This window comes from Protopterus annectens, chromosome 3.part1, assembly GCF_019279795.1.
Source record: "Protopterus annectens isolate FY-2018-M chromosome 3.part1, PAN1.0, whole genome shotgun sequence".
NCBI classification, from domain to species: Eukaryota; Metazoa; Chordata; order Ceratodontiformes; family Protopteridae; genus Protopterus; species Protopterus annectens.
In genome coordinates this window covers 1,845,729,858-1,845,743,482 of record NC_056732.1, presented here as the reverse complement: position 1 = coordinate 1,845,743,482, position 13,625 = coordinate 1,845,729,858, and the positions used below count along the sequence as shown (strand labels likewise).

General features: G+C 37.3%; 1 protein-coding gene across 2 annotated transcripts in view; it reads right to left on the bottom strand.

Moving 5' to 3' along the window:
* The window catches only part of LOC122798753 (zinc finger protein 84-like), a 160,611-nt gene that overhangs the window by 90,830 nt on the left and 56,156 nt on the right, over positions 1-13,625 (bottom strand). For both annotated transcript variants that reach the window (XM_044067855.1, XM_044067854.1), the window contains one exon: positions 8,131-8,253. In XM_044067855.1, the coding sequence (XP_043923790.1) occupies positions 8,131-8,253 (123 nt within the window). The remainder of the gene's footprint in view (positions 1-8,130; positions 8,254-13,625) is intronic.

The following is a 13,625-nucleotide window of genomic DNA, read 5'->3' as shown; positions in this document are numbered from 1 at the left end:
TCGTTTCTTTACCAGCTAGTTAAAGATAATTCAAATGACACGGCTACTGGTTATCCTCTCATAGAGCCTGAAGCTGATCCTGAAATTAAACCAGCAGTTGCAATCTTCAGCACTAGAGCCAATTCCACTACTCATTCACATTGTTTTGAATGATTTTCAAACTGGAAGATACTAGTTGAAACTATAGCCAGACTTATTCATATTGCCAAAAGTTTGCAGAGAAAATCAGACAGCTCTCTACTTAGAGGCTGGAAAAGTTTTCATCAGCAAGTAAGCTCAGAGGAACTTTCACAAAGAAATCAATCATCTCTTCTGTTCAGCACAAACACTTCAAAAAGGAATATGACTGTGTAAAAGAGCAAAAGGCATTGCCTAAACAAAGTCATCTCAAGAAGTTTAGTGCTGTTATAGATCAAGATGGACTGCTGAGTGTTGCCGGACGCTTGTCCTTTGCAGCACTGACTGAACAAGAGAAGCAACCAATTATCATCTCCCACAATCATCACATTGCTACACTGATTGTGAGATATTACCATAACCAAGTGGCTCATCGAGGATGTCACATAACAGAAGATGCAATCAGAGCTGCAGGTTTCTGGATCCTTGGTGGTAAACACCTGATGTCTGTAATGATTCACAAATGTGTTATCTGTCGTAAACTGAAAAGGGGATTAGAAAGTCAAAAGATGGCAGATTTACCAGAAGATAGAGTGTCTCCTGAACCACCATTCACTAGCGTGGGTATTGATGTTTTTGGGCCACAGACAGTGGTAACCCGCCACGCTAGAGGAGGTAGTGCTGACAACAAATGCTGGGCAGTACTTTTTACATGTCTGTCTACATGAGCTGTACATATAGAACTGACTGCATCTACATCAGCTTCCAGTTTTATTAATGCCTTGAGAAGATACTTTTCAATCCGTGGCCCAGCAAAGTTATTTCGCTCTGACAGAGGGACAAACTCTGTGGGAGCTTGTAAGGAGCTGAATATTTGTGCAGGTGATACAGCAGTATGAGATTATCTACAAGACAAAGGATGAACGTGGGTCTTCAATCCTCCGCACTCATCTCATATGGGTGGTGCTTGGGAAAGACTAATAAGGTGTAGCTAGACGCATCTTGGATGCAATGTTGCTCCAAGATAAGCCCACTCATCTGACCCATGAGAGTTTAAGTATCTTTATGGCGGAAGTTATGGCTATTATGACTGCAAGACCTTTAGTACCAGTGTCTAAGGATCTAGATAATCCTGAGGTTCTTACACCAGTCATGCTTTTGACTCAAAAGGCAAACTCTTTGTTGGCTCCTTCTGGTAACTTCGAAACAGCAGGCCTTCATGTAAAACAATGGAAGCAAGTTCAGAGTCTCGCTGACACCTTCTGGAAAAGATGGAAAAGGGAATACTTGTCCACCTTACAAAGTCGCAGAAAGTGGACTCGAGGCTATCCAAATGTTAAAGTAGGTGATGTGTTAAAGAAGGACAGTCAAAAATACAGGAATGATCCCCAAGATTTTATACTTAATACAATCAATAATACTTCCACCTACAAAAACAATTATCAAGAAACTGAATACACTAATGTTAAATTTCCTATGGGCACCTAATAGACCTAGGATTGCATTAAAGAAACATACTAATAGCTGGTCTCAAGGGGGCATTTCTTTTCCAGACTTTAATTTATATACTATCTCTTCTATTGTAAAAGTTATTACTTTATTAATAGATCAGTCATATGTCGCAAAATGGAAAGATTATTGGGAGATAATTAGTATGCACTTCATGAAAATCTCCTTAACACATAAAAATATGATTGTAAATAACTCCATGTTATGGTTACTAAAGGAATTTTGTACTTCACCTATTACACCTAAACATATGGTTTGTTACCCATTAAATATTATTATTAGCTATCGTAACTTTATATTCATGCACCCTAAGTATAGGGAATGGAATTTTATTATATTCCCTATAATGTATACTCAGGGTATGCTTTTGTCATCTACTTCTGAAGGAACTCATTTAGCTATAGATAATGATCTAAAATACTGGTATCAGTTGATATCTGATAATAAAGTTAAAAATATAGATTTCTTAAAACAAGAATTTGATCTAAGAGAAACTTGATGGTTAGAGGTTCAGACCTTTAGACAACATCTCATTGATAGAATAAATCTAATGTTTATAACAGTTAAAGAATCTATTCCAACACTGATTGATTACTTGATATTAAATTTACAACATAAAGTTTCTGATAAAGGTAAACTTTCATACATACATAAAATTATCAGACAAGAAACTTTTTACAGTGTAGATACATACTGGAATTATTTCACTTCTATTAATGGGGACCCACCAAATCAACAAGATAAACAATATATATTGGAATCAGCCTATAGAACTACATCTTCCATTGTCTGGAGACTTTATACATGGAAATTTTTACATAGATCTTTTTATACACCTTTGATGATGAATAAAATAAATAATAAAGATAATCAATGTAAGAGATGTAATGTAGAAATTAATGCTGACTGGGCTCATATGTTTTATGACTGTATAAAATTGAAAGAATACTGGAAGTCAATTAATGAATTTTTGCAGGCTCTTTTACAGATAATTTCATTATTTCTAAATCTCTTATATTATTCAACACACCTGTACCCCAAAGTGTTAAAAGGTTAAGCTTCCCTTGTTATGGTCTATTCTAGCAGTGGCTAGGAAAATAATAACCAGAAATTGGATTTCAGATACACCTCCTTTGTTCAATGAATTTAAAAATGTTATGAATATAGTGTGCCATATGGAAATAAACACAATTAGGTCAAGAACAACTAGAAAAACATCTTATTATATTGTATGGGATAATTTACAAAATTTGTTAAAAAAATTCTAATTTCAATAGCATGGTATTTTAGTTTAATTAATTGATCTGATTGTAGTGGATGTCTTTGTAAATACTTTAGTTGTTTTGTTGAATATTATAATAATATCCATTTTTAATTACTTGTATAAAATTGTTATGATATTTCTCTTATATGTTAAAACAATAAACCTGTTTTGAAAAAAAAAAATGCAGGAATGAATGACCTGTGGGACTTATCATTGACACGTTGCCAATCAGAGATGGTAAAGTGAGAAAGATGGAAGTAAGAGTTGTCAAACAAGGAACTGCTAAAATTTATTTGAGGCCATTCTTCGACATTGTAGTCCATGTTTCTGAAAATGGCAAAAATGTGTTGTGTGTAGTAATATTAATGAGTGTAGTGGCATCCTGTAATATGCCAGGCAGGGAGTATTCTGCCCTTCATAGCAATTCAGGCAGTTTATATCATAGTTGTACAGTTTGAGCATTTTTGATCTGTTGCTGCCATCTAGTGGCCTTTTTGTCGCCTCACAGTTAAATGTTGCCCGTTCGATTCTCAGTTAGAGTGTCTTCTGTGTGGCAACATGAATGAACGGGCGTTACTTCATTGAAGGATGTGCGTTAGGCCCGGCAAGCCAGCACGTAAACCTCTACTGCCAATCATTAGCGGACCGGAGTTCCGCTGTGGCGACCCCTAACCGGGAAAAGCTGAAAGACACAAACAAATAAGATTAACTTGTTTTACAGCATAATAGCAAGCCTCACGAAGTGATGTAACTCAGTCAGGAAGCAGCTTTCTTTCTAGCCCTCATGAAGTGCAGTCATGATCTTCTTTTCCCAGGCCTTGGCATTCACATCTCCTGTAACTAATTTGTATGTTGTAATTCTTTGTATTTAGAAGTGCTGTATATTGTATATATTCTGATATGTTGCTATTTGTATTGTGTTGCAGTTTTACAAAAAAGTATTAAAGTTAATAAATCTCAGTAAAGCTACAAGAAACCCTGATTCTTTTGCTTACTGGATTTTCATAAAGTGTTAAGCTGTCCATTTAGCTGTACTACGCCTCGCACAGTGCTGTGAGAATGGAACAGTGGAGTATCGGCTGACAAAGATAAACAGAGTTCCCCTGGTGAGGAGTATGTACATGTCCACCTGTGGTTTAAATGTTTTATCATCTATTTAGTTTGAGATGAAGAATTAAACTAGTAACCACAGTTTTATTTTCACTTCCTTACACACCTAACAACTAACCAGACCACTGACTTCTTTCTTTGTACTGCAGCCTACTTTATTAAATAGACAAATATCTTAGCCATTTTGTGCCATGTCAATGCCCTCTTCAACCTCAGTTTCTTTTACTGAATTCCATACAGCCCATTTTTTTAAATATTTCTGTTTATGATTTCCAAAAGTTTTTAGTTCCATACTTTTAATCTCTGTAATCACATTTTCGCCACTCTTACTGATGGTTTGTCTTTAATTTTCCATTTTCTAGTTATTTCTCTCTTAGTCGTTACCAACACAAAGTTAGCAATGCCTTCACCTCTTTAATGCTGCTATTTTACACCAACTCAGCAAAATCATCATTAACTTTTCTTCAAAGTATAACACTAATCATATTATTCAAATCATTTCTGTAGCTGAGTAACTCCACACATTCCAAAAATATACACCCCCAATAATCTCCTTCTTGGCCATCGTATCTCCGAAATAAGCCTTGTTTGGAGGAACATTTGTTCAAGCTTCATTGGGGTGTAGAAATACTTGTTCACACATTTCCATGCAAAAATTCTATGATTTTTTGATTTAAATGTATATCTGGGATTAAGACAAATTTCTCCTCCAGTGATCATCTGTAGCATCTTTATTTAATCATTCACTCCATGTTCTTTTTACCCTTGCATCATACTGTGATCACCAGTAGCATCTTTATTTAATCATTCACTCCACACACCATGCCCTTTTTACCCTTGTATCGAACTGTGATCACCAGTAGCATCTTTATTTAATCATTCACTCCATGCCCTTTTTACCCTTGCATCGTACTGTGATCACCTGTAGCATCTTTATTTAATCATTAACTACATGCCCTTTTTACCCTTGTATCGTACTGTGATCATCTGTAGCATCTTTATTTAATCATTCACTCCATGCCCTTTTTACCCTTGTATCGTACTGTGATCACCTGTAGCATCTTTATTTAATCATTCACTCCATGCCCTTTTTATCCTTGTATCGTACTGTGATCATCTGTAGCATCTTTATTTAATCATTCACTCCATGCCCTTTTTACCCTCGCATCGTACTGTGATCATCTGTAGCATCTTTATTTAATCATTCACTCCATGCCCTTTTTACCCTTGCATCGTACTGTGATCACCTGTAGCATCTTTATTTATTCATTCACTACATGCCCTTTTTACCCTTGCATCGTACTGTGATCACCTGTAGCATCTTTATTTAATCATTAACTACATGCCCTTTTTACCCTAGTATCGTACTGTGATCACCTGTAGCATCTTTATTTAATCATTCACTCCATGCCCGTTTTACCCTCGCATCCTACTGTGATCACCTGTAGCATCTTAATTTAATCATTCACTCCATGCCCTTTTTACCCTTGCATCGTACTGTGATCACCTGTAGCATCGTTATTTAATCATTCACTCCATTCCCTTTTTACCCTTGCATCGTACTGTCATCACCTGTAGCATCTTTATTTAATCATTCACTCCATGCCCTTTTTACCCTCGCATCGTACTGTGATCATCTGTAGCATCGTTATTTAATCATTCACTCCATGCCCGTTTTACCCTTGCATCGTACTGTGATCATCTGTAGCATCATCATTTAATCATTCACTCCATGCCCTTTTTAACCTTGCATTGTACTGTGATCACCTGTAGCATCTTTATTTAATCATTCACTCCATGCCCGTTTTACCCTCGCATCCTACTGTGATCACCTGTAGCATCTTAATTTAATCATTCACTCCATGCCCTTTTTACCCTTGCATCGTACTGTGATCACCTGTAGCATCTTTATTTAATCATTCACTCCATGCCCTTTTTACCCTTGCATCGTACTGTGATCACCTGTAGCATCATTATTTAATCATTCACTCCATGCCCTTTTTACCCTTGCATCGTACTGTGATCACCTGTAGCATCGTTATTTAATCATTCACTCCATGCCCGTTTTACCCTCAGATCGCACTGTGATCATCTGTAGCATCTTTATTTAATCATTCACTCCGTGCCCTTTTTACCCTCGCATCGTACTGTGATCACCTGTAGCATCGTTATTTAATCATTCACTCCATGCCCTTTTTACCCTCGCATCGTACTGTGATCACCTGTAGCATCGTTATTTAATCATTCACTCCATGCCCTTTTTACCCTTGTATCGTACTGTGATCACCTGTAGCATCTTTATTTAATCATTCACTCCATGCCCTTTTTACCCTTGCATCGTACTGTGATCACCTGTAGCATCGTTATTTAATCATTCACTCCATGCCCTTTTTACCCTCGCATCGTACTGTGATCACCTGTAGCATCGTTATTTAATCATTCACTCCATGCCCTTTTTACCCTTGTATCGTACTGTGATCACCTGTAGCATCTTTATTTAATCATTCACTCCATGCCCTTATTACCCTTGCATCGTACTGTGATCACCTGTAGCATCGTTATTTAATCATTCACTCCATGCCCTTTTTACCCTTGCATCGTACTGTGATCACCTGTAGCATCGTTATTTAATCATTCACTCCATGCCCTTTTTATCCTCGCATCGTACTGTGATCACCTGTAGCATCATTATTTAATCATTCACTCCATGCCCTTTTTACCCTTGTATCGTACTGGGATCACCTGTAGCATCTTTATTTAATCATTCACTCCATGCCCTTTTTACCCTTGCATTGTACTGTGATCACCTGTAGCATCTTTATTTAATCATTCACTCCATGCCCTTTTTACCCTTGCATCGTACTGTGATCACCTGTAGCATCTTTATTTAATCATTCACTCCATGCCCTTTTTACCCTCGCATCGTACTGTGATCACCTGTAGCATCTTTATTTAATCATTCACTCCATGCCCTTTTTACCCTCGCATCGTACTGTGATCACCTGTAGCATCGTTATTTAATCATTCACTCCATGCCCTTTTTATCCTTGCATCGTATTGTGATCACCTGTAGCATCTTTATTTAATCATTCACTCCATGCCCTTTTTACCCTTGCATTGTACTGTGATCACCTGTAGCATCTTTATTTAATCATTCACTCCATGCCCTTTTTACCCTTGCATCGTACTGTGATCACCTGTAGCATCGTTATTTAATCATTCACTCCATGCCCTTTTTACCCTTGTATCGTACTGTGATCATTTGTAGCATCTTTATTTAATCATTCACTCCATGCCCTTTTTACCCTTGCATCGTACTGTGATCATCTGTAGCATCTTTATTTAATCATTCACTCCATGCCCTTTTTACCCTTGCATCGTACTGTGATCACCTGTAGCATCTTTATTTAATCATTCACTCCATGCCCTTTTTACCCTCGCATCGTACTGTGATCATCTGTAGCATCTTTATTTAATCATTCACTCCATGTCCTTTTTACCCTTGCATCGTACTGTGATCACCTGTAGCATCTTTATTTAATCATTCACTCCATGCCCTTTTTACCCTTGCATCGTACTGAGATCACCTTTAGCATCGTTGTTTAATCATTCACTCCATGCCCTTTTTATCCTCGCATCGTACTGTTTTCTCGACTCTAACATTTACATGCCTTTCTTATTACTCTTTTCTGGTGTGCCGTTCCTGCTCTGGCCTAAGTTATAAAATGTACTTCTCATGGTTTAACCAAATCATCATCTAACCTCATTACATCTTCCTTGAGCGCTAACATTAGATCTGTATATGCTAGTTGATCTAAGTTCAATAACCCCAAATATTTGTAGAGCTTTATCCCATGATGTTACCTGATCTCCTTTATCACCTGCTCCCAATATCAAAGTTCTTTGTTCTTTCTTCTCCAAATGCTCATTACATTTTCTTCTTATAACAAATAGTATTGTCTATACGTGGTGTTCTGTTTTTCGATGGTCTAACTTCTTTTAATGTAAAAACTTGCTTAACACTTCTATGAATATAAGTCTGTACAGAATACTCACTGCTATACTTCTGCCAGACTTTTAATTTACACAACAGAAAGTTTTAACAAATGGAGTATATTTTATCTACTTACTGCTAATTCTGTTACCAGGAAGCTGATTTTGCTGCAAATTCCTTCGTCTGTCACCATTATCAGATGGAAGCATCTTATCTTTCAAAATAAGTGACCAAAGGTGGTCCACTGGGATGTTGTACCCTACAAATTAAAATGAGACAAAATTTAAAGATAAACTGTATTCTTCTGGGAATACGTAGGTTTCCAATGGGTTGTTCTCAAAATACAGCTGATGGAAAATGACAAAGCAAGAATGAAAACCTTGTATTAAAACAAGTCACCTCAAGTAATTTCCATATTGTTAAACTTTTATTGTGTGTGTGTGTGTGTGTGTGTGTGTGTGTGTGTGTGTGTGTGTGTGTGTGTGTGTGTGTGTGTGTGTGTGTGTGTGTGTGTGTATGTGTGTATAAATATGTTAACTTTTTATAGTATTTATTTTGTAACATTCAGAGTCAAACACATAGAGCTCCACCAGTATTTATTACTTATTTATTATGTTTTGGTAATTCAGCAAATATAATGATGTAAATAACCGCTTCAGTCTGACCCACAGTCAGCTGTATAAAGAAAATAAACTAAGTGCTGTATTGTACAGAAATATATAGTGAAAAACATAGGACAATAAAATCTCAGTCTAACAAGAGATCAATATACTCATTAAAGTATATTAGATAAAGAGGCACATACAAAACTAAAACATACCATCACCATACAATGTTCACACAAACTTGTATCATGATCCAACACCCTGATGTCAGTGAAACTGTAATCTGCAATGAGACATGAAGTGCATAACTATTTCAGAGTGGTGTTAGAGTTCCTTAAGTAGCACCAGGTTCAATACTTACCTTTCTCAGTAAGGTGTGCTGCATGAAGTTTGTGTGGGAAAGGCATAACACTGGGACAATCCTGATATTTGAAGGGAGTGTATTCCAGACCAAGAGGCAGAAGTGGAGAAAGTCCCATAACCTACATTAGTTTGGGCTCACAGAACCGCTAGAAGGAAGTCAGGAGATTCATGTTTAACTACAGAAGGATGAGGTAACGTAGTTGTCCTAAGATGAATCATGTGTCCAAGTGGTCAGCATGCATCTCAAGTGGCTTGTCTGTAAAATAGGAAGCATGGGCCACCGTTTGTTCACCCCTCAGCAGGTAGACAGACAATCTTACACAGAAAAGAATCCCTCTACTTACTTCTGGGAGCTAAGGGAAATACATTTTGTAGAAAAGATGATCCAATACAGTTCATCAAACAAGCATTAAATGTGAGGAAAAGCCTAAATAAAGAATTGTCAATGGCCATTGGTTTCAATGGTCTTAGGTTACAAGATCTGTTTGCATTCTAACATACTCCAAAGCCTTGTTGAACAAATTAACTAGGACTTCAGTAAAAGAACTTGGTTAAGACAAATGCCTAGAAATGTACAGATGCTGACAAATTCGAGACATATACTGCTCACAAAAGGCACACCCTAAGTAAATTAACTAATAAGTTACCATTTTCAATAGTACTGTCCCAAACAACTGGCTGTTTTTGCAGTTTGTAGATAATACCTGCATCTCCAAAATGGTTCAACATTTTCCTTTCTTTAAACTTACTTACACTTTTCTTGACTCAGTTAGTCCCCATAGATCTATTGCTTCTTTGCAGTGGAGATTTGAGGTGGTATTTATACTGACTAGGGAAAACGTAGCATAAATTCCACTACTCTTTTTAACAGGAGCCATAGGATCCTTTATATCCATTTGAGCTGGTACCAACTCAGGCAGATATGATGCCCATTTAACATTTTATGTGAAGGACAGAATTTACAGGGAATTCTACTGGTATACCATAAAACACTGCTTTACATTGGGATCCTATCCCAAAAGGCATGAGGAAAGCTGCATATTGCGAACAATGTTTATGTATTTGATAGAAGGATAGCATTTATATTACATTATCGACTGAAGAAAAGAGCAAACGCTCTTTCATCGAACCGATAATGTCGAAAGTCCTAAACAGTGAAGATGCGGAACAGCAAATTTTTTCCCTTCGCTGCTCCGCAAAAAAAATAAATAAATAAAATAAAACAAAACGAGTAGGGGGCTTCCCCCCAACACCCCCATATGCCACCCCCCCTACTTAAATAGACCAACTACAAGATCACACCATAGTGGAGGAAATGGCAAAGTCCTGACAACATGGCCCACAGGTTTTTTTCCTTGGGAAAAAAAAATGATGTTCCGTGTCTTCGCTGTTTAGGTCTTTCGACATTATCGGTTCGATGAAAGAGCGTTTGCTCTTTTCATCAGCCGATAATGTAATACAGACACAAAGGATTCACTTCTTCTGCTCATTTTTGCTTATACTTTCAGTTCCGTTTCTGCTCCTATCCAATGGCACTTTAACCCTGATAAAATACTATTATGTCTATTTGTATTTTACTCAACTTTTACACTCCTGTTTTTGTCACTATGCTGTAGGCACTGGAAACATTTTTCTTGTTCTACTTAATTATTGTTAGTAAGATTTTTATTTACATATGAACCAACATGTCTTTATAGTAATGTTCTCATGTTAACTTTTTCATCTATTTTATATGTTGGAGCTTTTCTACCCAGGCATGTACTGAAAATTGGCTCACAGCCAGTCAGACTTTCATGGTAAACAAATGTAAAATAAATAAACAAATGTACTTTTTATGCCTGCTACCATAAAGTATTTATTACATTCACTAGTTGTAGACCTTGAGGTTGCTAGAGATATCCCAATATTTGATACTGGGCTTACTCAAGGATGTATATTGGTTACTAGGTCAACTTACTTGAAATAGTTTTAATATTTAGTGCTATAGCTAATTTATTTTCATATACTGCTTTATCCGATTTAAACATTGCCTTTAATTCCTTACAAATCTGATTTAATCTACAGTTATGTTTTCTGTTTGGTGATTGTTTATAGGTTCATAGGTTGGTACTTGGCTATCGGCCCTAGGGCCTATACAAGCCTAGCCATAACAATTCCCTGGCTATTTCTTCCCACACTATTTACTTCCCTGGAACCCTGTCTAGCAGGGCGACTGACGTGAACCCCGCGGTTAATTTTCTTTCTCCCATCCAATCGTCAAGGTTCCTTTTGAAGAGGTGCTCTGCTTGACATGTATGGGCAGTCTATTCCAGAGTCTGGGGAGTCTCTGGGTCAGGAACCTATCCCTCCAGCATGTTTTGTTTATTGTGATGACAAGGTTTAGATCCCTGGAGTGTGTGGCTCTGAGGGATTGGTATTTCTTTAAGTGCAGCATGTCCAACAGCTCTGAGTTTGACATGGCCTTGTATGTTAAGCAGAGATTGCCTCTGAGTAGACGATATGCGACAGAGTATAGCTGGAGTTTTTTAAGGCGGTCAGTGTAAGGCATCTGCTTTAGGCCTGTGATTCTTTTAGAGAGGTATTTCTGCGGCCTTTACAGTTGTTGCAGATGTCTTGAGAGGTACATACCAAATGGGGCATTGTATTCTATAATGGGTCTAATTCGGGAGGAGTACAGTGGGACAATGACCTCCTTTTTTCTGGATGAAAAGCCCTTAATGATGAGGTGTGCCACATCGAAGGATTTCTTGACTGTTTTGGTGATATGGTTATTGAAGGGGAGACCACTGTCCACCTATGTCCCTAAGTCTCTTATCACACTTTCGGTATTTAGTGTACTGCCACCTATGTGGTAATTCATGGGTACATGTTTTTTCCCAAATGGGATAATTATACATTTCTTGGCATTGAGCTTGAGCTCATGGTTCTGGCATCAAGCATGTGTTTCTGTAAGGCCCTTTTGTAGAGTATCCACATCATTTGGGGATTCAATTATGGCTCCCAGTTTGCAGTCATCTACGAACTGTGTTAGCCAGAGTCCCTTAGTGTTGGCCTGTACTTCAGAGAATTAGATGCCAAGCAAGAACGGTCCCAGGACTGAACCCTGAGGTACTCCACTTGTCTGGAGCTAGATTTGGAGTCGGCTACTTTTACAGTGTGGGTTCTGTCAGTAAGCCAGTTGGCAACCCATCGAGTGATGTAGGGCTTAATGCCCAGCTTAGTAAGTCTATCTATGATTCCAGAGTGGGGGATGGTGTCAAAGGCCTTGGCGAGGCCCAGATAGGCTGTGGGGACCACCTTACGTTCCATGGCCTTGCAGATCAGGCTCATCACGGTTCGATCCATGGCTGGATACCCTAGTGGTCAACTGTAGCTAGAACTCCACTTTACAAAGCATGGGCTGGTCCAGTCCTGATGCAGGCTATGCATTAGGTATAAAGGTTCTGATAATTCATCTCATTCTTGGATTTGTGCTTGAGTATCTTTGGGATTCTTTTTTTTTTTTTTTTTTTTTTTTTTTTTTTTTTTTTTTCATTTGTAATTTTTTTAAATAGGGCCCATAATAGTGTCCTGACTAGTAGCTGCTATTCATGGTAAAGAGTACATGTGAGTCCATACGTTAAGTGATGTGCAATTTAGGCCGATTGGGACACTTAGCCATGTTGCAGATCAGTACAATATGGGGTGTATTCATATGGTCATGGGAGGATACGTATACCTTGGATGAAGCCTAGATAGTTAAAAGGAATTCTTCTTTTATATTATTAAGGTAAACTCAAAAAAGTATTTTAATGTTGTGTTCACTTTGGCATTCATTACATAATTTTCCAAATGAAACAACATTTTGTTATGCCTGGTTTCATAAATTGTTCAAGGTTTAGTATTATTTGGCTAATGCTACTTTCGTTAAGAACATGTAGTCATAGACCATAGATGGTGTACTCAGTGTAATGCAAACAATCAAGATGACTGGACAATGTTGACGAAGTATTAATGAGTATAAGCAGATAACTGGGTTATTAATCATGGCTTTAACATGTTGTATACCAGTGGAAATAATATTTACTTCTGCACAGTCATTTAGAATTCTGTCAAGGTTCACATCTGCAATGAGCAACTATTGAAGGTTAAATCACAGCTGTTAGTCACTATTAAACAGCCTGAATTTTTTAATTCGTAATGATACCATAAAAATTACATATATTCTGTCATAATATTATTAGATATTGTAAGGTTATGCAGTATGCAATCAAATGTAAACAAGCTCTTTGTTGAATGAACTGCAAAGAAGGTGTATAGTGCAGAATCTACTCAAAATGCAACGGCATTAAAATTTATTCATGCAATAGAGAAATTGTTCTACATGGAAATCTGGCAACCTGGTGAATACATGAGTTTTAAAGCAGTTCCTTCTTTGGGAAGATTGCAATTGAAAGGAAGAGTCACTGCGGACAGCAAAGTTGATCTTTTAAAAAAAACAGTATTGAAACTTTTTACTAATGCCAACTAAAGCTAAAAATACAGATTTCAATATATATCCAGCAGGGAATAAACAGATAGGAATTTATACAGCTTAATTCTGCTCAAAATGAATGACAACCTAGGAAAAGCTTTACATGCTGTTATCAAATTAGCTGATGGTATGTAAACATAATGGTTTAGT